We start from the raw sequence: 27,776 nt of genomic DNA on the forward strand, positions 1-27,776 counted from the left end.
TAAATGTGATGGTTTACTGACTTATTTCCCCCTTCTGTCATTGTTTGCATACTATCCTCATTAAAATATGAAAACCTGTAAATATTTGGGTGGTTTTAGTTAAAGCAGACACTGTATTTTCATCTGTGTGAGTTTGACAATGATCAGATCACAATTGATGGTGATTTTATGCAGAAATGTGAGAAATTCCAAAAGGTTCAGATACTTTTTCATCCCACTGTTCACTGGTAACCAAAAATAGAAAGTGGTTTTATGTCGCCATCTGGAGGACAAAAAGAGATGTAAATCTATAACGCCGCTAGAGAGCACTGTCTTACAGAACAAAAAAACACGAGTTGGCGGTCAGTGTTGCCAGATTGGAGGGGTTCCCGCCCAATTGGGCTATTTTCGATGGCTTGGTGCGGGAGAAAAATGCATTAGGTGGTTTGATAAAATTTGGGCTACCTTTGACATAATTTTAATTGATAAACCTGTATGTTTATACATTCAAGTTCAGCAACACTGCTGTCTTACAGCAGCCTCTTATTTGTTCTAATTACATCTTGCATTTTAGCGCCTCACAGCGCGTGGTGTACTGCATTTTATTTCAGATTTGTAGGCAATAACCAGGGCCATGGTACTAACTAGCAGGTAAGCAGTCAACAATAATTCCAAAAATGACATGTATATATGGAGGTGTTAATATGCGTTATTACTGCTTTCAATTGACATGCGTGTATTTGTATTTTTATTGATGAATACATTTATGGTTAATTATTAATTATTGTGTTTATGGAAATGAAAATAAAATAATTGGAACCTTTTCTAAAGAAGAACTACATCTCCCTTGTTGCTTAGCGGCAAAACAGCAATGATTCCTCGACAAAGTGTCTCCCGCTGTTGAGTTTTCCAGTTATAATATCAGATTAAAGATTGAGTTTTATAAGGGAAGCATCCTATCTTGAACTGCAGGATTTTTTTTTTTTTTTTTTTTTTTTTTTTGTGCTGTAAAAATTTTACCGTGCGATTGGACTGGAGACTGTCTGTCCCATCTGGCAACCCTAGTTCTGCACCGGAAGATTCTGTGACAGAGCTTTAATGTTGTGTAACTGCACGTTGTGTAAGTATTATGTCTTTTTCTCAATTATGCACATCATAATTGCCTTTTGTCTTTCAAGTATTCTTAGCGAGTCAGTCTATTGGGTCGTGTATGTATAATTCGTAAGCTAAAAGGCAAATCATTTATTTAGCAGGCTAGCCTAGCCCATGGAAACAATGAACTGCTATGAGACAAATACCGCACTGACTGATTGTATTAAATAGTTCTGGATTAAAATGGTTCTTTTGGACAAAATAACATCGCTTTGTGATACATACGTTAATTGACGTATCAACAACTGCCGGAACAGCGTCGAGTACATGGACGGCAATAGTAAGAGCAAGCTCACCTGGCCCTGGTCTGTTATTGTTTTAAACAATATACTGGTCTGTTATTGTTCTGAATAGAGGTGTGACAAAATATCGAAATGGTGATAGCTCATGATACTTTGTATCCCAAAAGGTTATTGATATGCTCCTGCCAAGAAACGATGTATCGTTTTAAAAAGGTGTCAATGTTTAAGTAATAAACAAGGAACTAACTAGTTGCTACCAAAATCAAACTCTATGGCTGCCATTGACAGCATTTGATGCACAATCCATTAAGACTGGGAGGTGAAACTAGGGCAGTTTTTCCCAGTTTGGGGGCGTTTACAGGTCACTTTTTATTCATTTTAGGGCATTTACAGGTCACCTCCTGTTGAGTTTGAGTCACTGTATATTCAATTGGGGGAGATTGCCGGGTCATTTACTGTCCTGGAATTTAAAATCAATATGAAGTGACCCCAAAATGCTCCAAAATCAACAGGAAGTGACTGAAAATCAACAGCAAATAACTTGGAATGCCCCCATATCAGCGGGAGGGAAGGCAGTGGATGATTGAATGCTGCCAACCTCCCAGTTCAAATGGATTGGACACCTATTAGTGATAAACTCATTCCAAGTCACAGCATGATGGTGAAAAGAACTTGTGGTTTTTGTTTATTAGTTGTTTTGTAGAATATCCTAGAATGATTTCCTGACCAATGTATCGATAATTGCTGTATCGCCATATCATGAGGTCATCGTTATCGTGAGCTCTGTATCACAAATTGTATTGTTTCCTGAGGTACCAAGAGGTTCCCAACCCTAGATTTAAACACTATAATATATATTCCTATACAGTAGTTAGATTGCAATACATTTATTGCAGTTCATAAATTGATTATACAATACTAATGGGGCTGCCTGTCTTATTTTGTTGCAGCCACATCACCATGCCAGTAGATGGATCAGAGGACCAGACCCCATCCTCACACTCTGCTGCTCTTACCAGGGCAGGTTCAGATGAACATGGCGGCTCAGCTCTTTGTTCTCAAGGCCCCGAGGCTGCTTTTCCTGGCACAGATATCAACGAGGCTGGGGAAGGCAGCAGTGGTGAGAAATTTTCAATGACACCCAGGGGTGAAAGTGAGCCGGAACGAGGTGGAACGGCGTACCGGGAAGAACTTTTCAGGCGGAACGCCACGGCAACTGTCAAAACCCCATGTTTGGAAAAAACCCTGCCATGCTGCCACACACGCATCTCCAATAAGAACAATCTACTAACGTCAGATTAACATATGGCGGAAAACACAGACAAGACTTAAGCAGTTTCTGCTCTTGCACTCCTCTTTAAAAGAAACTGCTGTATTTTAAGCCAAAACAACTGTTGTGTTTGATAGAACAATATGTGTAATAGCTGCCATAGCAGATTCATGGCACATTAAGCCCTCGAACTATTTTTAATTTGTCCGTTTTACCCTGAAAACCCTGTTTACGGACGTCGCGCAACTGCTTTTGTTTCAACCCAGCCATAAAACGAAGGTCATTAATTATATTTATTATTCAAAATGTCTGTCATTTTTAGCTTAGAATCATTAATTGACGTCTAATATTTTGTTTTAAAAAAATCAACTTTAAAAAATTATTCACTCGCATAAAGTTTTAAACAAATTATGTCACAATGAAAAAATAGCGTCTGTAAAAAAGACACGGATATCTACCTCACTACCTCACTTCAATAAAAAATACATATATTTCAAATTTAAAATATATTTTTAAAAAAATACATATTTTTGCAAATGATTTTTTTCGTTGATTAAAAATAATTTTTTGATTAAAGCAACTTTTATTGCGTTTGAATGATTTAGACACAAATGTCCTACCCATAATATGGCTCAAACACAAAAAGGATTGCTTCAATCAAAGAAAACAGTTTGAATGAAAAATAGTGTTCAAATGCGAATTTCTGCGTCTCAAATAATTTTTCACATTCAAATTTTTTTCTACGATTGATTTTTAAAAATTTTTTTGATTGAAGTGATTTTTCTTTTGAAAATATATATTTTTTGTTTGAAGCAACTTATTTTTTGATTGAATAATAAAGACACAAATGTCCTAGCCAAAATGTGGTCCAAACGCAAAATTACATGACTTCAATCAAAAATGTTGTTTCAATCAAAGAAAACTTGACTCAAATCAAAAAAAAAAAAATTTCAATCAAAGAAAATGTTTTCAAATATACTTTTTTTGAGTTTCAAATTTATTTATGCATTCAAACACATTTTTTTGATTTAAGTGACTTTTTCTTCGATTGAAAATAAATATTTAGATTGAAGCAACTTTATTTGATTGAAGCAACTTTTTTTTTGATTGAATAAAAAAACACAAATCTACCTCCATATGTCTTTAAAATATATTCCATTTCACTGTGCATAATATGTTATGTTCTTGAATTGTTAAAATTGAGGTTTTGCTTTTAAATTTGAGGAAATATAAAAATTAGTTGGCGTTTTAGATGGAATTTTATAAATCAGTGAAAAATACTATTTCGAATGGAAATCAGTTTCTCATTTATGCCTTTTTCCACTAATGCAGCAGCCTAATGCATTTATGAAACCTATCAATTCATTCACTCATTCATTCATTTTCTGAACCGCTTAAGCTCACGAAGGTCACGGGGGTGCTGGAGCCAAGGGAGTTCCGGCAAGAAATTCTAGCCACTTTCACCCCTTTGCAATGTTTCAAAATGTCATCCACTGTTGTATTCAGGTGGTAAAAGAGCCGGCGCTTTGCTGCATATCGACCGCCAGCGCATCCAAGGAGCGTCTGCCAGTTCCGGTGCCGACGAGTTGCTCGGTCTTGGTGTGGCTGTGTACGACCAGGATGTCCTGGAGAAAGGCGTCCTGCAGCAGGTGGACGAGGCCATCCAGGAGGCTAGTCAGGCTGCTGCCAAAGCTGAGGCCGAGAAGGAGTATGAGTCGGTGCTGGATGACGTGAGGTAACAAAAAGCTTTGAAACAGAGCGCAGAACATAAAAACACAAAGGGAGGTACACAGAAAACAGATTTTTTGAAATGGAAATGTTGTATTATTATAAACAAGCCACACTCATGGCAGTATCTGGTTCTTCTCTTTTTTTTTTTTGTGGTGAATAACATGAGACATACGTGCATTCAAATACTCATCTATATTTGTTGTGGTGGATGTTCTAATACAGTGGTCCTCAACCTTTTAATTCCCCACTGACTGGTGTGATGTGCGCCTTTTTTTCACGGAATGTATGGCAGAAAATTACAGTAAATATAAAATAACACAACTGGGCTAAAAACGATCATTCAGGGCAGGGAAAATGTAACTCACCGTTCACCGAATCAACTTTTTTTAACATCGGCCTCTCCAAAAACTTGATGGAAAATATCCTTGATTGCAGGCAATTTCGCATTCCGCATTTTCACACAAATGCACATAGAGGTACACTTTAGCTTAGCATTAGAGTATGAGAGTCATTTTTCGAGTGTCCCACAGCTCGCAAAACTTTTAAAAAGCGCATTTAACAAGGTATCGTCTGCCGTTATTTGCGTATATCTGTCCACTGAAACAGCCTGACAACAGAGATATATGTACGCCTGCCCCTCTGTTATTTGGATGCGTTGCGAAAAGTGTCTTGGCCTTAGCAATACGGTTCGCTTTTGTTGCCTCGTTTGCTAGCTTTTAGCCACATATTATGCAGAATGGACTTGGCTGTAGGCTCCTCTTCTGGTTTAGCAAGTGGCCTTTTTCCCGTAAAAAAAAAAGCGGTCGAAAGACATCTTTTTTCAGTCATGTTGGCTAACGTGTGGCCTTATTATTTTCGGAAAAAAATCTGATGCGCCTACGTCATTAAGACAGGCGCACATTTCTATAAAAAAATAGATGCTCGATGGAAGCTCCAATGGATTTCAGTGACAATATCCTATCCAGTTATATTACCCCATCTATTCACTAATCCGAGCAAAACGACCGGAAGTACCCCGTCTGCCATTCCTGAGGTTCACTGCCCGCAGCACATAGCCAACAGAAGCTAACGTTACTGTTACATTGACTGACGCTAGGCTGCCATAGGTGGGCAAACACCCCAGTAATGGCAGCCAACCTCTAAAGATTGACATACACAAATTTCTACTTTGATTAGTCATATGTCAAGAGGCACAGGCCAGATAGCGGTTGTTAACAAAATATTATTTCTCTGCAGCCCGGTAGCAAATGCGCCACAGACCGGTACCGGTACCGGTCCCCGGCCCGGTAGTTGGGGATCCCTGTTCTAATATGTCGCGATTATTTGTGTGTTTCCTACTGAAAGCCATATACATATACATGTACACATCATTAGGCATGCAATATTATACAATTATTGTACAATATTCTCTGATTTCTGTAGTTGTCAGTTAAAGCACACACATTATCTTTGCAATTAATCAATGATGTTAGCAAACATCAGCTTTTTAATTTGGAAAACTGAAATTCAGTTAAATATTATTGAAAAATTAGATGTTAGCAAACATCAGCTTTTTAATTTGGAAAACTGAAATTCAGTTAAATATTATTGATATGCCAGCTTTCCTTAGCGCATACTTTTTGCACATTTATAGCAAATCATAATCCCAGAGAACGCCATTTTTATTTGAACCGATTAGTCTACTAATAGCATTAGGGCTGTCAAACGATTAAAATTTTTAATCGAGTTAATTACAGCTTAAATATTAATTAATCGCAATTCAAACCATCTATAAAATATGCCATATTTTTCTGTAAATTATTGTTGGAATGGAAAGATAAGACACAAGATGGATATATACATTCAACATATGGTACTTAAGGACTATTTGTTTATTATAACAATAAATCAAAAAGATGGCATTGACATTATTAACATTCTGTTAAAGCGATCCATGGATAGAAAGACTTGTAGTTCTTCAAAGAAAAATGTTAGTACAAGTTAGAGAAATTTTATATTAAAACCCCTCTTAATGTTTTTGTTTTAATAAAATTTGTAAAATTTTCAATCAAAAAATAAGCTAGTAGACCGCCATTGTTGATGTCAATAATTACTTACACAATGCTCATGGATGCTGAAGTCTATTAAATCAGTCGCACCCAAGCGCCAGCAGAGGGCGGCAAAACTCCATAAAACACAACAAGTGAGCGTTTCACTGTGTACTTTCATTTAAATCTCTCTGAGCGGGGCATCTGCGTTAATTGCTTCAAATATTTTAACATGATTAATTAAAAAGATTAATTAACGCCCGTTAACGCGATAATTTTGACAGCCCTAAATAGCATAAATAATTAGTGATTAGTTGAAGATCCAAATCATATGTAGCAAATTAATTACATTACATTGTAGCGTGAAATGTTGGAGAAATGTACCGTTTGTAGTACTTGTCAAGTTCAAACACAAATCCTTTGGTAGACATTTATAATATTACCCAAAATGAGGAGAGAAGGCACTCAATTAAGCTGAAAAGCTTGCAAGGCGATGGATGGGAAACTATAGAGCTTCCGCAGTCTTTCTGACTAGCCCCTTCTTCACCTCTCTTTTATTTGGAATGGCCCTAGCAACAGACGGGTGTCTTGCCCTAAAAGGGGAAGCAGCTGGCGACACTTCTTGTCTTTGTTTGGCTATGTGTGTGCATGTAGGTGGAATTGTATACAGTGCCCTCCATAATTATTGGCACCCCTGGTTAAGATGTGTTTTTTAGCTTCTAATATATTTTTAATTAAAAAAATATGGGACCTTAATGGAAAAAAAGAAAAATCCAACCTTCAATACAAGTGCATTTATTCAGTGGGGAAAAATCCTACATAAAGAAATAATTATTTGACATCAAATAATGTGTGTCACAATTATTAGCACCCCTGGTGTTAATACTTTGTACAACCCCCTTTTGCCAACAAAACAGCACCTAATCTTCTCCTATAATGTTTCACAAGCTTGATTTTGTGTCTGGTGAACCATTTCTGTGTAGATTTGGCCATATGTTTAGGGTCATTGTCTTGCTGAAAGTCCCAGTGACGACCCCTCTTCAGCGTTCGGGCAGAGGGCAACAGATTTTGATTTAAAATGTCCTGGTATTTCAAAGCATTCATGATGCAATGCACCCTAACAAGGTTCCCAGGGCCTTTGATAGCGAAACAGCCCCACAGCATCACTGACCCACCCCCATACTTCACAGTGGGTATGAGGTGCTTTTCAGCATGCGCATCTTTCGTGGCACGCCAGACCCACTTAGAGTGTTTGTTGCCAAAAAGCTCAATCCTGGTCTCATCTTCAGATGATAATTATGGAGGGCACTGTACATGTGTGTCAGCACATTTCAGCAATGCATAGCGGCCTCTTCTGCCCTTGACCTGGCAAGAGGCTTCTTCAAGACAAAACATTCTTTCTTTGTGAACAATAATAATAAGCAAAAGCATTTCTTCATTGCGGGCAGCAATTGATTAGAGCAAATATATAATAACGACTTAATAATTATCTCATCAAATACATTTCATGATTCATTAGCATTTGGCAAGTAATAAAATACAACAATATGATTTCTTAAATGTCCCAGACAGTTTTAGTTTCTCAATGTCTGTGACTTGTATTGAAGTTGACCTGTGGAACTTAGGCCGGTTTAAACTGATCAGAATGACAAGGCAGTTTTATCAAGAGCTAAACATCTCTAGTTATCAATCTCTAAAATGTCTCTTACTGCAATCAATCATGGAACATAATATTATAGCAATCAATACTTTATTGTGAGTCTTCATTGGTAAAAGCAAACATTTAATAACCATTTAGTAATTATCTTATCAGTACTTTGTCCCCGTATGTAGCTAAAGTTAGCTAATCAAAGTATCTGACACACCTTTAGCATTAAACGACGCACCACTACAAGCACAATAATTACTACGGTAATGGTTAATAGCTCTCTGACTGAATGCTTGATAACTCTTGCATCTAATCATCTGACGCCAGATCAGTTGCATAATGCAAGCTGTAAATTTAGATATACAGACTATACTTTGAATATTACTGTGAAGTATAATGAATTAATAGTGGGAATGGGTTCCTATTTTCCTTTCTTTATGTGATTGTTGTACTCCAAATATCAACCAAAGTTATAGTAGATGGGCTACAGTACGCCGGTGACCAGTGAGAATAAGCTGTATTTAAAAAAAAAAAAAAAAAAAATTATCGGTTAATCATTTGTGTCTTTCTGACTTTTAGGTCCGTTACAATATCCCTGAAGCATATCAGTAAGATTATTGAGCAGCTATCCCCCTATGCTTCGTCGAGTAAAGACATCAGCAGAAAGATTGAATCTGTCAAAAGGCAGAAAGAAAATAAGGTACTTTATTTAAATGTTTGTACATGTATGGTAATTAGAGTGACTGGAAAGGTTTTTGTGTGTATGTTTCTCGGATTCAGGAGAAGCAGCTCAAAAAGGTCCGCGCCAAACAGAAGCGACTTCAGGCTATTTTGGGAGGAGAGGTCACCCAAAGGTTTGAAGATGAGCTTTTGGCGGAGGATGCAGAACACTCTGGTAAAAGCACATTTTTCTACGTAGTGTGGTGTACTGAAAACTGAATATGTCCCATGAACTTTTCCCCTCTAAAACTGTTTAGTTAAAATGTAGTTATTCATTAGTTCCATTTGCCGCAATCAATAAATGTTTTATTTTTTTAAAATACGGAAAATAATAAAAGAAACAAACTGACATAGTAAGTATAACCAATAATGCAAAACCTTACATTGAGTTGCCCTTAGTAACACACCAAAGTGGCCAAAGTTCTTGTTTTTGTGGAATCAGTGTTGTTTTGGCAGCCCTTTTAATTTTTGTCTTAGACTTACATATTTTAGTCATTTAAAAATGTTTTCGTCTTCATCTAGTTTTAGTAGACAAAGTCTCCTAAAAATTAGTAGACGCTACAGTATGTGCTCATTTGTCATTGTTCATTCGAAATAGATGAAAACCTTTATTAATAATTTATTTTTGGAGTAATTCTTTTTAATTTTACAGACAAAAGCATTTTTAGTAAACATCAACAAAAACTAGAGGTAGACAATCAGATTTGGGATGACTAAAATGTGACAAAGACTAATAAGTATTATCGTCCAAAAGACTAAGACTAAAGCCTGAGTTATGCTTCTGCCTTGCGGCGACAGCGTAGCGACTACGGCGTTCTGCGGCAAGGGAACACGTTGCTCTGTAATTCAACCCCAAGCCACTGGAGGGGTGTTGCGTTGTGTTTGTACGGTTTTGGGGTAATCTTGTCGACTTCTTCTAATTTTCTTCCGGTTACACAACAATGCCAACGGAGATGGAACGCTTGAATGTGGTTCTTCAGCTCATCAACATTGAACAACAAATGTTGATCATATAAATGATAAAGGGCACCAACCAAAAAAACGACATTAAGTGATAAAAAGATGGCAGTTTTTGGCCGACTGTGTCACCGCTTCAGGTGGCCATTCGCTTCCGAACACACACATACTTGTCTCGGAGGTTCTTCGATATTTTTATGCAATCTCTGACCGCCGTATTTTAAGCAATCGCCTTACACGAATTGCTTACCATTTGGCAATCTTTATAACGTCTTGACGAGACATTGTAGAGGTTGTCATACTTGCGGACCTCTTCCATCATATTCTCGTCGGCTTGGTCCATTTTTGTATGTAGCACAGCAATGTTTGAAAATGGCTGTGATCTTGCGCTGAACCGGAAACAACAAGCTAAGGGGACACACAGTCCATTTGTCTCACGTCACCACGCGTTGACATGACGCCCAGTCAGGAATCTGTGAAGGTGCACGTGAGGCTACGGCGGAGGGTCGTAAATCGGGTCTGCCTTGACAGCGTAGGTCTGCCGCAGAAGCATAACTCAGCCTTAAGATGTAAATTAAAAGGGCCACCAAAAACAACATTGGCTAATGCTAACGCGAATGCTACGCTTACGCTAGGATTTGCATTTAGCGTCTCATGATCACTCAGCACAGACATTTAAAGGCTAGAGGAGCATTGCATATTCTCTCATGCCCAGATAAGAATACAAATCTTACAATGTTTCCAAACAAGCAAGATGAAGCCTAGCTTTAGACACATCTTAAACTCCCGTGAGGAGAGTGAGGGAGAGGCGCAGCATATCTCACATGAGTGACATGACCAAAACGCTGCTACAATGCAACCTGACATACTCCACGCACAATATGAAAAGGTGTGAACACATGCCAGAAACCATGTCGCATTTTCGTCTCGTTGTCGTCTCGACAGACGAAAAGTGGTATTCGTCTCCTTATGTTGTAGTCTTCCAAGTCATGTTTTTAGCTCGTCGTCATAACGTCATCGTCCTGAAAAAATTGTTCATCGACGAAATATTTTTGTTATTGTCATTGTTGATGAAAACAACACTGTGTGGAATGTACCATTAGTTACAGGTCTTAGGTGCTAATTCTGGCCAATATTTGTGTGTGCTCGACCAGAAGCTGGCCCTTCCACACTCGGCAGTATGCTCATGCCAGCGCAAGAGACCGAGTGGGAGGAGCTAATTCGGACAGGTCACATGACACCTTTTGGCACACGAATCCCACAGAAGGAGGACGTGAAGAAGGAGCCTCGTAAACTGATGCTGGCCGAAAACTCTGCCTTCGATCAGTACCTGGCCGACCAGGCCAAGCTGGCGACTGAAAGGAAGAAAATCCCTCATTTGAAAAAGAAGAGGATCTCTGGTGCGCACAGACAAGGATCCAAAGGAAAACCCTGCTCCTTGAAGGAAAAGAAAATTCGAAAGCGAATGCGAAAGCTCCAGATAACTGCTCTGAAGGCACATCCAAAGGCGAGACCAAAGTCTGAGCCTCAAGCACCAAAGCCAAAGAGGAAACCTCAAATCGAAGGCGAGGATGTTGATAGCGACGGCTCCGAATACCTGCCGAGCGACGAAGGCTTCGATGCTGAACAAGAGGAACGAGAAGCCATGGAAGAAGGCTTCGGAGAAGACAGTGACAATGATGAGTACGAGATAAAAGCGTACAAGAGGAAGAATGAAGCAATGGGCAAGAGGCCTGTCAAGAAACAGCAATTTGATGATGACTATTCCCCAGAGAGTTCAGATGAAGACAATGTCTCCAAGAGTAAAGAGAATAAATGCAAAGATGACGGGGATCTGAAATATTACCGGAAGCGAATAAGGTACAGCCGTCATTGCAACATATATGAAAACAAAGCCCGCTAAACTTTGTAGATGTTAAACCGCCGTATTACGTGTTACATTTGCAAAACATCCAAATTGCTCAAGAAACTTTGACTTAACGTTACCAATGCGTTATTGCTTTGAGGTTTCATGATGGTGACAATTCAAATGGATTATTGCACTCAATATTGTTTCTAGCGTTGATAGAGAAGTACAGAGAAGGTCAGAAGGAGCTGCATTGTGTCTTTGTCGATCTGGAGAAGCCTTATGACAGGGTGTCCAGAGAGGAACAATTGTTTTGGTGAAGGAAATCTGGAGTGTCAGAGAAGTATGTCCAAGTGGTGATGGACATTTATGAAGACTAAGACAGTGGTGTGGTGTGCTGTTGGTGTGACAGAGTTCAAGGTGGAAGTGGGATTACATCAGGGATCAGCTCTGAGCCCCTTCTTGTTCGCTGTGGTAATGGACAGGATGACAGACGAGGTTAGACACGAATCTCCAAGGACTATGGTATTTGCAGATGACTTTGTGATCTGTTGTTAGAGCAGGGAACAGGTGGAGGAGAACTTGAGGTTTGGAAGTTTTCCTTGGAAAGGAGGCGAATGAAGGTTAGCAGTAGCAAGAAGGACCCAAGTCTCTAAAAACCCGTCCTTTGCCCTCCACACACAGAAAGCGCCGAGCCGCCAACACGGGACAAGTCTAGTGTCTAACCCGGGTAATTGCCGGTGTCTCCTCATGTCTGAAAGCCATGACACGGGTAAATTCCATGTCACACTCACATTACATGTGAATTTAGCAGGATGTAAGTCCAAAAGTGGCTTTGGTCTTCGCGACTCTGCCTCTTTATAAAAAGGTTGAGCCATAGACTTCATAATGATATTGACGGGACATATTCCCCAGACACTGTGCCACGAGTTCAAGTAGGGGGCCGTCCCACACTCCGCTTCAGTCGATCGAAGTCTGTCACAATTATTCTCAAACACATGCTGCAATCCAACGCCGGATTTAGGTTGAAAAAGTACGAAAGCTGTACCGCATACAAACAGGAAGCATTGTCTCAGGCGAGATTTGTTCTAGGGTTCAAGGTAATTATTTTTCGTACCATGCATGCATTTTGAAACGTGATAAAAATCAATTGGAAAAATTAGCCGCTACGTCATTGGTGTCATAGTTCGCAATATTTACGTAAAATAAATGCTAACTGCACGGATTTTTTTGCTTTTAACCAAGAATCGAGACTGTTTTACGTCCATATCTATAAAGAATTCAGGGATTTAAGCATTTATCCACAAGAATTTTCAACATTAAAAACTCTTTGTGGTGATAAGGCGGCGCCACAGTGGCTTAAAGACTAGTAGCACATTTGCCATATTTACGTAAAATAAATGCTAACTGCCCGGATTTTTTGCTTAATCAAGAACCAAGACTTGTTTTACGTCCATATCTATAAAGCAGAGGTGATGGAACCGCGGACCTTGGTCCGGTTCGGGACCCCCAAGCCGTCTGGACCGGATCTCAAGCTGTCGCGACTAATACTCGTTGCAACAACAAAAATCATTTTTGTCTGCGGGTTTGCAAAACGGAGGTGGGCAACAAAGAAAAACCTTAGCGGTATCGCGCGTGAGCCAGCCAATGGGAGTGAAGCATTTGAAAGTTATTTTTAGAACAGCATGTCTCTCTCAGGGTAATTTACATGGCGAATCTGCGACACAAAGACGCAATGACTGAGTAGCGAACTTGCCTCGGGTGCATATGGCGTCGGCAAAGACAGAAGGCGAAAACGAAAAATTCTGAATTCTGCCTCCAAAGTGGAAGAATCCGATTGCTGGGAATTGAGGGGGGCTTCCTCGGCATGCATATTAAAGGCTCCCGCGGCGCGAGACCGCGACGTTAACGTCAGCACTCCCAGATGTCACATTGGGCCTGCGCAGCGGTGCTACTAAACATTAAAAAAAGCAAATATGGTGGAATGTCGGCTTTAATTTACTGTTTTAATAATATTTTTAAATTAAATATGTTGAATGTTTCAATTTTTGTGCCTTGTTGAACAGAACAAAAGAAAAATGCCATTGCTTCGAGTGGGCGGGCATATTTTTTCTCCGGGCTGAGGGAGCTTGGCTGGGTCAAAGTGCATCATTCTCTGTCGCCCTGTAAATATGCACTGCCCCCTAGGGCCTGGCATGAATACTACATCGTTTTCATGCGGAATTGTGACATTGTTCAAATGGAGACGCAAATGCAAATTTGAAATTTTTCGTGTTCTCGGAGAGTCACCATGTAAACGGCCGCTCACACTCACTTTCCAGATTCCGCGGAGTGACAGTCAAATACTGAGCCGAATGAAGTTGGAGGAAGAGGCGAAAAAGGTACGGTAAATGGCGTGCTCGAAACTACGCAAGATTGATGCAGAAAACAGGGTGTTTAAGGAGGAGTGGACCAACACATTTTTGTTCATTTTACCTGGCGGCAGCACAAGACCGCTATGGCTCAATCTGATCAGAGACGGTAGCACTATGAGACGAAACACGCAGCTTTTTCGCAAAGTTTCCCTATGAACTCTGCCATCCGTTCTCAAAAAATAGCGGAATTAAGGGCTCAATATGATCGCACCTCAATGCTCATGGGTTATTCATTCACTGCATAGCAACGCTCAAATGAATGCTCCCTCAGAATAGCGTGGATATTGGGTCAAAACAAAAAGTCTTTCAGTGACGCACCGATTGTCAAAGATTGTATGAGTGCAGTTGCTGAAACATTGCTTCATGGAAAGCAAAAAGAAGAGGTCTGTCAAAAAATAAAGCAAGTCATAAAAGAAGTCTTGAACATGCTCTTATGTTGCTATTTAATGATTCAGTTAAAGCACTTTTTAGTGTCATGCACCTTTTATATATTATTTACAATTTTGAATGTTGTAATTATCAGCATGGCCACCTAAAGATACGTTTGTATTTTTTGGAAAAAAAGAAGCATTAAAAATAGAGATGTCCTGATCCATCGGCGTCCCGATCCATCGGGTCCGATCACATCATTTTCAAAGTATCGGAATCGGCAAAAAAATATCAGACATGCCTTTTTTTAATATATATTTTTTTTAATTAAATCGTTTTTAATTGTTTTAATTTAATGTGTTACACTCATCCAGAGTCTTTAGTTTAAGCTTAATATATGGTTATCATATCTATCCCGATAACGGCGGTAATTAATTTTTTAAAAAATGTATCACTTTAAAATTTTTAGTGCAATTAATGCATGAGCTGCACGCCCCACTCACGCATTGTCGCGCTCATTCTGTAATGGCGCCGTTGTACCTATATAGAAACCTAAAAGACAGCGTAAAATGAGTAGAGTGAATTTTGGCAGCCTTTGAAGCCTTTTTTTAATCGGCTAAAGCCTTACAATCCCTTTCCCTACGATTAGAAATAATGTAGGAAAAATGTGGGAAAGCAAGGTAGTAATTGATCTTTTTCTTAACACCCTATGTTATTTCCCAACGCAGAGAAGATGTATCAACTGGTAGCACTACGCACAGTCATGGTTGCTCTTCCCATCATGCATTTGGGCATGGCTACAATATCATTTACTGAAAGCTCAACAAATACACTAGATGGCAATATTTAGTCACAATATACAAAGTCACATTTATCCTTTAAGAACTACAAGTCTTTCTATCCGTGGATCCCTCTCACAGAAAGAATGTTAATAATGTAAATGCCATCTTGAGGATTTATTGTCATAATAAACAAATACAGTACTTATGTACTGTATGTTGAATGTATATATTCGTCCGACTTTTATTCATTTTTTTCTTAATGCATTGCCAAATTGTATATGATCGGGAAAAATGATCGGGAATGATTGGAATTGAATTGGGAGCAAAAAAAAAGCAATCGGATCGGGAAATATCGGGATCAGCAGATACTCAAACTAAAACGATCGGATCGGGAGCAAAAAAACATGATCGGAACAACCCTATCCAAAATATTTCCGGACCCGAGATTGTTTTTTAATTTCGGACCCAGAGGATTTTTAATTCATGACCCCTGCTATAAAGAATCCAGGGATTTAAGCATTTATTCACAAGAATTTTCAACGTTAAAAACTCTTTGTGGTGATAAGGTGGCGCCACAGTGGCTTAAAGACTAGCAGCACATTCGACAAATTTATGTAAAATAAATGCTAACTGCCCAGTTTGTTTTTGCTATCAACTAAGAGTCGAGACTGTTTTATGTACATATCTATAAAGAAATCAGGGATTTAAGCATTTGTTCACAAGATTTTTTAACATAAGCTCTATGTGGTGATCAGGCGGCACCACAGTGGCCTAAAGACTAGCAGCACATTCGACATATTTACGTAAAATAAATGCTAACTGCCTGTTTTTTTTTTGTTTTGTTTTTTTGCTTTTAACCAAGAACCAAGACTGTTTTACATCCATATCTATAAAGAATTCAGGGATTTAAGCATTTATTCACAAGAAATTTTAACTTAAAAAGCTCTTTGTGGTGATCTGGCAGCGCCACAGTGGCTTAAAGACTAGCAGCACATTTTACATATTTACGTAAAATAAATGCTAACTGCCCGGTTCTTTGCTCTTTAAACAAAGAATAGACACCTTTTCACATTCATATCTATGAAGAATTTAGGGATTTACGCATTTATTTACAAGAATTTTCAATGTAAAAAGCTCTTTGTCTGTGTTTCCGCTCGGTCAGCTTTGGCGGAGATAGGCCCCCTATTAATCGGCCTAGTGTCCCGTCAATATATAATGAAGTCTGTGGCAGAAGAATGATCGAATGTCACATGATTGCACGGTAGATTTCGAAAACGACATATTGTGCAGCATCAGCATATTATATCTTCGTACTCCCCGATACCGATGATGTTATTTTAGTGCTGCCGCTAATTGTTTCATATGGTGAAAAATGTTTTAGGGAAGCAAACGGCTGCTCCAGGGGTTACACTGATGTTCTGTGTTACAAAGTTTCACCAGCAAGTCTTATTAGGCAAGTGGACAATTGACAAGATTGAGCTTTTTTTTTTTTTTTTCTCTTTAAACTTTATATAACATATGGAAAGGCATAGTGAAAATACGCTATTGTTATTGGCATTATTTGGTTTATGCAGGCTGCACGGTGCCAAAGGGAGAGTTAATCCCAGATGAGATTGGCAGCTGTTTCTTGACGAAGCAAATTCACTCCCTGCTCTTTTTCCCCTTCTCGATCTGCCCTAATTATCCTCCTGCTCATTGTTTTATAAGCGCACTCACTCACTCCCTCTCATGCTCAAATTAGGGGAAGAGCAGCCCTAATGAGATTTCATATTTATAGCTGCCAAATAAATTGTGTTGGCATGCGTCCTTTTTTCTGCACTACAATGATTGGATGTCGGTTAGGTGGCACCGATACGGTGTGGCCGGGTGAGGCCGGCCTTACGAGCGCTGATGTTATTAGAGCAGTTTGTAGTTGGGCGGAGGCGGTAAGGTGGCGACGGTGTTGGTGCAGAGGGGGCAGAAAAGTGTAATTAACTGAACCAATGCTTAGTCTTGACTTAATTAGAGAGCACAGTCTCACAGGCCCAGCTAAAGGAGCAGTTTTGTGGCAGGGTGACAGGACCAGGCCCAAATGAAGATGGATTCTTATCCCCTCCACCTCACACCTTTCTGGGGAACTTGCACTACTAATTGTCTGTATCAATCTTCATTTGCTACGTGACGACTCTTGCCTCTAACTGCCTTTTGCTGCGCCACTATTAAACCCTTTCTCCTTTACATTTACCTTTTTTTTTTCAGACCGATGAGCTTCCAAATCTTAAGGGACCACTCTTAACAGTTGCCTTCCGCACACCTTTTGTTGGGCATCCATCCATTAATTAGCTCTTAAAGGCGTTATGAATCTGTCTTAGCCTCTGTTCAACTTAATAACGTCATTAACGCTTCGAGACAAGCTCCTTACTCATGAACTACTGTATTTGTTTTCATACCGCAACTTCATTAGGCTGTACTTTTTCCTCTTAGGAGGTGGAAGCGACAGCGTCTTCAAGAAAGGGAAGAGAAGCGGGAAAGGGGTGAGGAAATGACGGACGACAGCGATGCTGAGTTTGACGAAGGCTTCAAAGTACCTGGTTTCCTCTGGAAGAAACTTTACAAGTAAGTTGTAAAGATAGGGATTCAGTCATTCTTCTGTGGATAATTCATTGTCATCTTCTTGATTCTTCTCGTGTGCAACTTCCTTTCTCACTATTTTTTGATTTTTTTTTTTTTTTTTTAATTAGATGGGGCTTTGCAAAGCAAAGGAAAAGATAGTAAAATTTCTTTTTATTTTTTAAATGGTGTTTCTTCGGCGGGCCACACAACCCAAACCGTTTGACCGATCGTTGTCATTCAATTATCAAAATGACTGGAATCTCGAACGACATAGAATTTTTCAAATAACCGCAAATAATCTTCCATTCACCCGTACATAGGTTTTTTTTTTTTGAGAAAAAAAATAAAGTATTTTTTTCAAAATGTATTTAGTGTAGAATTTTTGACCAAATCGCATAATTTACACATAAAAAATTCCAGGACGGTAAGGGGCATAAAAGTTGTATACAGAATTTGCCAAAAACTTACGGTTCCCCCAAAATTAGTCAAAAACTGCCCCATTCATTTCTAATAGGATGCCATTGACAGCCATGTATGTGCAAGTTTCACATTAATTTTCAATGGCAGGAAAACGTTTTGATTTTTGACCATTTACCATGACAGCCAATGACATTTAACTGGCGTCCAAGGAAGTCAATGCCATTGACGGCCATGTACGTCCAATTTCCCATTCATTTTTAATGGCAGAAAAACCGATGTGGTTGTGATTTTTTAACAAAAACCTACCATTACAGCCCACTGACATTCAACTGGCGCCCGACTAAGTCGACGCCATTGACAGCCATGCAACAGGACGTGTCCCAGAAATGTCCCCAATTCAACTGGAAGCAGGGCCATGAAGAGACCGATAGAGGGGCAGGTCCTAAATAGATCAAAAGAGGCACATGAAAAAGAATTTAACACACCTTACAACAGCAACAACTTTGTTAAACCAGCTTTACAGTATAATTGGCTGTAACTGTGAAATACCTTAATTGGGAGGGGGGAATAGCGAATAGAAAAACAACACTGTCATCAACACTTTCTGGCTGTGACTCAGTCTTTGCCTCTTTTCGTCCTTAAACCTCTATTACAAAATTCCTTCCTCAAATTGTTGTTCATTGGAGAACAAACCACATCAGATGTTCACTGAATCACCATCAGTAGTTTTTTTTTTTCAAAACTATTACATTCATTATTTTCCATATTTGACAACTCCAGCACCCAATAATTATTAAAGTCATGACATAAAATGTTATAGAATAATAACATTGTAATTATGTACCAAGTTATCACATTAAGATTCATACAAACACCCTAATCACAGAAAATGAAATAAAGGGAAGGATTGCAAATATTAAATTTAGATTAAAATGAGAACTTAAAGACGTGTACTTTTCAAGATAACGTGTAGAGAACGGACAAGAAACCTGGTGTCATGAACAGTAAATAATAATACAATCAGTAAATAAATTAATTCAGCAATACACAATTAAATGCCCATTCCCACTGGCCCAGATTAAAAAAAAGATGAAAGATGAAAAAAAATGTTCTGTCAAGATATATTTTCCCCATTCAAAGGCTTTCTAGATAAGATATACCAGCAAGCAGGGTAGACAAACTACTGGCTAATGACCTTAGCCTGTACGTTAGATGCCCACACTGAGGAATACATTTTTTAGCATTAGGCAATTATGAGATTCAGCGTTGTACAACAAATAAACATCTGCACATGCTGCATCGTCTCAGTTATTATTCATTCGACTAAATATGAAGCACACAGTTGCCGACTACCTGCATTTACAATTACTGCTGGTGTCTACTGCTGGTGTTCTTGATGATAAAGAACACTCAATGAGACGATCCAACTGCAACGAGATTCAATTTTATTAATCAAGACTCACCCAGTTGTTGTGATTAGGAACAAAGTCCTTTCCATTGGTATTTTTCTCCCAATTTTTCCTAACTTCTTGGTCCTCTGCGTGTCCAGGAAATAGATGCAACACGGGCAATCTATTGCGGCGGCTTAGCGGCACATAGACGGATTTTTTTTTATTCATTTATTTATTTATTTATTTATTTTAAAGGTGTTTTTGGTGTTCAAGTAAAGTACAGTACTCGGTGGTGTGCCTGCACAGTTGGCCAGCACACACACTCGGCCTGTCGCGATAACAAATTTTAGTGTGCGATACTTATTCTCATAAATTATTGCGATATGCAATATTATTGCGCCCCCCCCAATTTTTTTTTAACCAATTTACAATAACACAGTGCGAATACAGTATATGTTAATAGATCAAGTACACCCATTTAAACGCGATAAATATTTACTCTTAAATTCAAAAAAAATTTTTTAAGAAATCACAACCAAAAACAATAGACCATGCCTCTTAAGTAAAAATAACAATATTGATACCGCACAGAAACACAGAATAAATAAAATGTGTTTTAAAAAAAAAAAAGGCACTTAATAACTTTAGCATTTAGGCAAATGAAAACGTTTCCTGTCAAAGCTTCTGCAATGGTGTTCCATAGGGATGCAACGATACAGTTAAGTCATGGTTCGGTACGATTTTTGTTATGGGGGACACGATTTTCGATCCGATTTTGCTAACGAGCAAAACTTAAATTGCCATCATATAAACATGCATTTTAGTGCATAATATTTATGTGCTTACTTCTTACTGAGCTGAAAAAATTTTGTATATAAGTGCTGAGAACAATCTTTACTGTTTGTAAAGTGAGGCAGGGCACACTGTTGATTGCTACAGCTCTCTTAGCAGCTAGGTTTACTACATGACCAAGACATCCTATTTGTAGTCCGAATCCATCTGTGTCACGTACTGAATAAACAATATTTGCAACATTATCTATAGTCACTGGTATGGATTGATTTGGCCTTCTTAACTTCCATTCAGTCATCACAGTTTAGAATTCATCGATGTAGTATATGGACTACGTTTCCCATAATCACTCTGGGCTCACGTAGCCAATGACATGGGACGTAGTACATCTAGTTTGCCATTTCATGATATCTAGTGTGTGCGCGCATTAAAAAAGTTAGCAAGCGCCGCTGAAGTCACGTCTGCTCATTACTACACAACACCAATGACAATCGAGTTTCATAAACAGGACGAGTTTGAAGCACAGCACTCTTAATATCATTAGCTGTTCATTGTCAAAGCGAGGTTGTTCATAGCAGCCAAGTCGCTAACAATGTTTTGGCGGACTTCGTTGTAAATATCCGGCGTTTTGCCAAAAAATAGCTGCCCCGCGTGAAATGTCACTCCTGACGGGAGCGCCCACACGTCAACAACATCGGCGCGCCATAGATGGTCCACAGTCACTCCGGAGCCCCCCCGCCCCCCCGCCCCCCCCCCCCCCCCCCCCAGCACGTGTCTGACTGGAACTGACCTGATATCAACAGAAAGTGTCCCCGAAACGTCCCCAAATCAACAGGAACTGACGTGATAGATCAGTATCAACCACAGCAAAGCCCCATCCTAATTTCTCCAGAAATTGCAGTTTCTAGTTTTTCACATAAAGTTATTTGTGTTGGCTCTTATTTGAGTTCCTGTAAATGAATAGTGATGTGTCACACTCAGCTACATCAGACAGTGGCAATAATGTCATTTTCTAAAATCTGGTTTTAAGGAATTCACTGTTGAATTTGATTTTGCTCAATTGCTGCCATTGACGGCAATCGGCTTCTAATCCATTTTGACTGGTAGGGAAGGCAGTGCATGGTTGACTTACAGCGCAGTCAATGGCAGGGAATGAGTGAATGATATATCATATACCGTAATTTCCCGAATACAACGCACCCTTTTTTTCCCCAAAATCAACTTGTAAAATCATTGTGCGCATTATACACGGGTATATGGATGGAGACAGAAATATATATATATTATATATACAGGGGTGCACATAATTTTTTTGCCCAGGTTCTCAGAGGAGGACCTGGAGATGTGACTTGGTCCTCATTGAGCTTGAGCCGACCCGCCTGATGTGATAAATTTATGACAAGCTTTACATAGATCCAATTAACTTTAATTAATTATATTAACAATTAATGCTTGATTAACATCAACTGGCACAACAAAATTGCCATTACTTTGAAGTGAAATGTAAAGAAATAAAAAGCACCAATTCAAAATAAAGAGCATTATGCGGCTCCCACATTAACTCTAAGCCTTTTTAAAAGTGGGATGTCCTCCTCATAAGACCTCATTGAATGTGCATGTTTAGCTTTGTAAAATGCGAGCAAAAACACGTTTGTCAGTGCATGTCGCTGTTCATTACCTTTATTCCGCCCTATTCCGCCACTTGTCCATAGGGCGAGTGGGGTCCTGTTTGACATCGATAGTTTGCTTAATTGCCACATGTTCTCTGTTTTTTTCGTGCTTTTCAAAGTTTGGATGGCTGAAATTCTTTGACCCTACATAAAATGCGCTGCTCTTATCGGCGACATTGGGATTCTCACGGTACATTTGCTTCTAGCCATGGTACCTCCTGTAGCCACTTTTCAGCAAAAGTCCTTTTTTTCGGTAGCTCCGGTGACGTCTCTGTCGTCTGTCTGTCTTTTGACGGGGGTGGGGGAACACGGAAGTAGTTGCTCAGTGTGGCCTGCCTCTTCGACATTTTGAGAAGTAATTTTCTCGTGTCCGCCGCAAATACAGTGGTCAGCCATCGGTACGCAAAAGCGTATGGAAGCCGTTGAGGGCCAGCGCGTTTGTCTACGTCCAGTACGCATGCGCGCATGCGGACCACTTATGTGCACCCCTGTATATATATAAAAAACTATTTTTTTTTTTTTTTATTGGCACGGCCATGTTGTGTTGAAGAAACGTATGCGGCGATCCGTTGCCGACCATTACGGTACGTGATGTCACCATTTTGTTTCGGTAATACTTCACTCTGATCGGCCGAATGATTTCGTCTGTATTAAATTCTGTTTTTTTCACTCTTCATAAAGCACAGCATTTAGTTTCTTGAACTCCTTTGAGTCAACGTTTATTGCAGCTCCGCAACTCGGACCATAACAAACATAACACAACACAGACTTCCTGTGTCCGTCAACTATATATGTCCCTTGGGAAACTCAGACCCAAATAACAATAGTTCCTATTGTTACAGTCTAGTGTACAGCGATGCGCTTTCCGATTTCCGACGTAAATCCTCACTTTTATTGTACCGTATCAGTCTATGGAAGAAACATTTATTCATCATGATGAAACGAGCAAGTTATACAGCAGCCTTTAAAAGAAAAGTCACATCTGTTTTGTTTTCTCCTGGATTCTGGTAAGTTCAAGAAGTTATCTGATCATATTATTACTGTACATATTGTCAGTTTACGGTAATGTTTTGAACTACCAATGTGCTATGCTTGTGCTGTGTTTCACCAGTCAGTAAAATGACATTTCTGTATCTGTACACGAGCTCTGTTTTCTTGTATTCTATTTTTTGGTGCTAAAATTAGGGTGCGCGCTATACACGGGTACAGTCATTTTCCCTAGACTTTACAAGTAAATTTGGGGTGCGTGTTATACACGGGTGCGCCTTATATTCGGGAAATTACGGTATTCAATCTTTGTCTGAAACTGCTGAATAAATACTTTAAAAAACAAACCAAAAAAAAGGTTTTAACTTTTAACCTATTGTGGGGCAAATGAATTCTGTATTTGAAGCAATTTCTAAATATTAACCGTATAAAATCTGGCATTTAGATCTTTGGTCTCAATTATAATTAGATTTTTTAAAATTATGATTCATTATTTTACAGATTTAACAACAACAAAAAAAGAAAATAATATACAGTGAGGAGCAGAAGTATTTGCACCCCTTGTGATTTTGCAAGTTCACCCACTCAGAAAATTGGTAGAGGTCTGAAATTTCAATAATAGATGCAGTTCCACTTATAGAGACATAATCTAAAAAAAAAAAAATCCAGAACTCATATTGTATGATTTTTCAACACTTTATTTGTAATTTATTGGGGTTTATAAGTATTTGTACCCCTGGGAAAATCAGTGCTAACATATAATGCAGAAGCCTTTTTTTGCAATTACAGAGGTCAGACGCTTTCTGTAGTTCTTCACCAGGTTTCCCATGTGGAAACGGGAATTTTGGCCCATTCCTCTACACAAATCTTCTCGAGATCTGTCAGGTTTCAGGGCTGTCGTTGAGAAACACCAAGTTTCAGCCCCATCCAAAGATTTTCAATTGGATTATGGCCTGGAGACTAACCAGGCCACTCCAGAACCTTAATATTCTTTTTACGCAAATACTGCTTGGTCAGCTTGGCCGTTTGCTTCAGATCATTGTCATGTTGGAAGATCCAGGCATGACTCATCTTCAAGTCTCTGACTGAGCGAAGGTGGTTGTGGCCCAAAATCTGACGATACATTTCACCATTCATCCTGTGCTCTATACAGTACAGTCGTCCTGTCCCCTTTGCCAAAAAGCCGCCCTAAAGCATGAGGTTTACACCCCTATACATCACAGTGGGGATGGTGTTCTTGGGATTGTACTCATCCTTATTTTTCCTCCATACACGACAAGTAAAGTTTGCACCAAAAAGTTCTACTTTGGTCTCATCTGACCACATGACTTTCTCCCTGGAAAACTTCAGACGGGCCTTCACATGTAATGGCTTCAACAGGGGAACCTACTGAGCAATGCTTGATTTTAAACCATTGCAGCGTAATGTTCTACTGACAGTAGCCTTTGAAACTGTGCATCCAGCTCTCTTAAGGTCATTGACCAGCTCCTGCCGTGTGGTTCTAGGCTGAGCTTTTCTCATCATTAGTGATGCCCCAAAAGAAGATTTTGCATGGAGCCCCAGTCCGAGGTAGATTATCGGTCATGTTTAGCCTTTTTTTTTTTTTTTTTTTTCTGACAAGTGCTGCAACTGTTGATTTATTGTCTCCAAACTGCTTTTCAATTGTCCCATAGCCTTTTCCAGCTTAGTGGAGCTCAAGATATTTTTCTCTGGTGTCTTTCGAAAACTCTCTGGTCTTGCCCGTGTAGCAGTTGGATTATGACTGACTGTGGGGTGCACACACAGGTAATAATAATGAGCTGAAATGGGTGGTGGGTGGGTGGTTACTCATGGGGTAAAGGTGGACTTTTTTAATGTAGACTGACAACAATTTGAGTGTCATAATTGTTGCTTATTCTCAGGGGTACACATACTTATGAACCCCATGAAATTACAAATAAATTATTTTAAAAAAACATACAATGTGATTTCTGGATTATTATTTTTTTAGATTATGTCTCTATGAGTGGAAATGCATCTATAATTGAAATTTCAGATTTCTACCTATTTTCTAAGTGGGTGAACTTGCAAAATAACAAGGGGTGCTAATACTTCTGCTACTCACTGTATTAATAAAATTGCAATAAAACAACAGAAATACACTCTGGTTATGGCTAAAATAACACTTAAAATTTGATTTTACTTTTTTAAAATGTCATGATATTTTACTCAGGACTGGCTGTGAATACTCATGCTTTAGTGCCATTGACAGTGCCAGCCTCTACCAGTCAAAATAGTAGGGCTGCAACTAACGATTATATTTATCATTAATTAATTGGGCGATTAATATAACGATTAATCGATTCATCAGATAAATGTCATTTTCTTAAATTACCCTCCCGATTGACTTGAAGTTGTTTTTGGCATGTTGCAAGTAACAATGAAGACAAAATGACTATTTCCTTAAAAAATACAGCTTCCTGAGTTAACTGTAGTCTACAACTGTACTGTTTTAATAACATAAAACAAAGTTTTTAATAAAGATTCTGAAAATAAAACATAATAAGAATTTCTCAGTACACAAATCAGACAAAACTTCATTCAAATTGAAAAAAGTGCTGGTGATTGACATGTTTTGTTTTTTTTTTCTTGTGGGCAAAGTGCTGATTTAAATTGTTTCAATGACTCATTTATTTTCTTTAAGCAAACTAAACAACAAAATCGAACAAGGAGGCAGACTGTAATGAATCAGTTTTCTTTATCAAACAGTTGTTCATAAATACAATCCAAATCCAATTTCAAAGCACACTATCTTGTATGACAATTTACAGTTTGTGTTGAAAGGAGACTCTAAGCCAGGGGTCCCCAAACTTTTTCCTGTGAGGGCCACATAACTTTTCCCTTCTCTGATGAGGGACCGGGGTCAGTTTGTAACAGTTGAAGACAAAATGACTATTTCCTTAAAAAATACAGCTTCCTGAGTTAACTGTAGTCTACAACTGTACTGTTTTAATAACATAAAACAAAGTTTTTAATAAAGATTCTGAAAATAAAACATAATAAGAATTTCTCAGTACACAAATCAGACAAAACTTCATTCAAATTGAAAAAAGTGCTGGTGATTGACATGTTTTGTTTTTTTTTTCTTGTGGGCAAAGTGCTGATTTAAATTGTTTCAATGACTCATTTATTTTCTTTAAGCAAACTAAACAACAAAATCGAACAAGGAGGCAGACTGTAATGAATCAGTTTTCTTTATCAAACAGTTGTTCATAAATACAATCCAAATCCAATTTCAAAGCACACTATCTTGTATGACAATTTACAGTTTGTGTTGAAAGGAGACTCTAAGCCAGGGGTCCCCAAACTTTTTCCTGTGAGGGCCACATAACTTTTCCCTTCTCTGATGAGGGACCGGGGTCAGTTTGTAACAGAAAAAGTGTGATAATTGCAGAAGTGCCTATTTGATAACCCTTTCTGGATTCTTACGGAAAAAAAGGAAATAATATAATATAATATAAATAATAATAACACTATAAATTAAATAAATAATAACCAAATAACCCATCTAGGTTCTTCGCAGACAAAAGCCAGGAAATAAATAACACTATTGAAAAATAATAATAATAATAATAATAATAATAATAATAATAATAATAATAATAAATAAATAAATCAAAATGCTCTCTGGTATTGTTCATGGGGCCGAACCAAATGTGGAGGCGGGCCGTAGTTTGGGGAACCCTGCTCTAAGCTGTTATATGAATGGGTTTATGTGTGTGGTTTCCTTATAAAAATAAATTAGACAACTTTACTATCTCACAATAACTAAAGTGCTAATATGCTTCTCCAAAATACAATACAAACGGACACTTAAGACACTGATTAGCATAACCACTAACCATCTATCTATAACTAGCACTCTGTGTTAAATAATAATCTCATCAGCAAAGAATACAAACAATAAAATTGGCTTCCTTTACTCACCACTGACAGAGGCACACTGGATCTAAAAACACAAAAGACAATCAACTCTCGACACTTCGTAATATTATTGACTCAGCAACAAAACTTGAGCGTAGCAGTGAACTCTCTCTCTCTAGCTCCAATCACTGGAGCGTAAGTGCATCCTCACATTACACACAAACAAGGACCCAAACGGGAATGCTAATAGCTGCCGGAAAAAAAGATTGTCAAATTCGTTGGCAACTAATTTATTAACCCTTTATGCTCTGAGCATTTTTTGTGAAATTAGATTTTTCTATGAGTGTTTGTAAACAACAACAAAAAAAAAAACAGTTTAAACATGCTTTGTTGCACATATTTTGTTCCTAAATCATCAAAGCATTATGTCATGACCTTTTTTCCAAAACTTTTTACATTTTTGAAAGTGTCATAACCAGTTAAACTTGAAGAATTTCAAATGCCAAATATGAAAACTCAGACACACATTGCTTGGTAACTGATACATTATAAATCTCAGTAAGATTTTGAAAACTGATGATAAAAATTTAACATCTTAGCTTTAATTTGACATATTGCACATCGAGGTTGAGCAAATGAGAAAGTAGTAATTTACATTACAAATGGCACTTTTTGGCAATAGTTTGTAAAAAAAAAAAAATAGATCTTATTGTCATGAAACTTGAAAAATAACATTTTCTATTTATTTCAATTAAATGAAACTTCATCTTTTACATCTGGGAGGGGGTCTGTTCATGCCTCTGGCTCTACCTCTCGCCCTCTCAGCCCTTGGAGTTCTGGCAGTGGTCAATCTGAGAAGTAAAAAATATATTTTTACTATTATT

General features: G+C 38.4%; 1 protein-coding gene across 4 annotated transcripts in view; it reads left to right on the forward strand.

The window, feature by feature from the left end:
* The first annotated feature begins 1,028 nt into the window (after positions 1-1,028).
* ercc6 (excision repair cross-complementation group 6) overlaps positions 1,029-27,776 on the forward strand; it is a 62,994-nt gene continuing 36,246 nt past the window's right edge. Inside the window, exons 1-7 of one of the 4 annotated variants that reach the window (XM_057848080.1) lie at positions 1,029-1,099; positions 2,324-2,493; positions 4,150-4,378; positions 8,629-8,749; positions 8,830-8,944; positions 10,881-11,586; positions 17,601-17,732. In XM_057848080.1, the coding sequence (XP_057704063.1) occupies positions 2,334-2,493; positions 4,150-4,378; positions 8,629-8,749; positions 8,830-8,944; positions 10,881-11,586; positions 17,601-17,732 (1,463 nt within the window). In that variant the 5' untranslated portion in view covers positions 1,029-1,099; positions 2,324-2,333. Of the gene's footprint in view, positions 1,100-1,140; positions 1,437-2,323; positions 2,494-4,149; positions 4,379-8,628; positions 8,750-8,829; positions 8,945-10,880; positions 11,587-17,600; positions 17,733-27,776 lie in introns of those variants that run through there. The other 3 variants (XM_057848079.1, XM_057848078.1, XM_057848081.1) reach the window with 3 other exon arrangements.

Source organism: Corythoichthys intestinalis, chromosome 10 (assembly GCF_030265065.1).
Source record: "Corythoichthys intestinalis isolate RoL2023-P3 chromosome 10, ASM3026506v1, whole genome shotgun sequence".
Lineage (NCBI taxonomy): Eukaryota > Metazoa > Chordata > Actinopteri > Syngnathiformes > Syngnathidae > Corythoichthys > Corythoichthys intestinalis.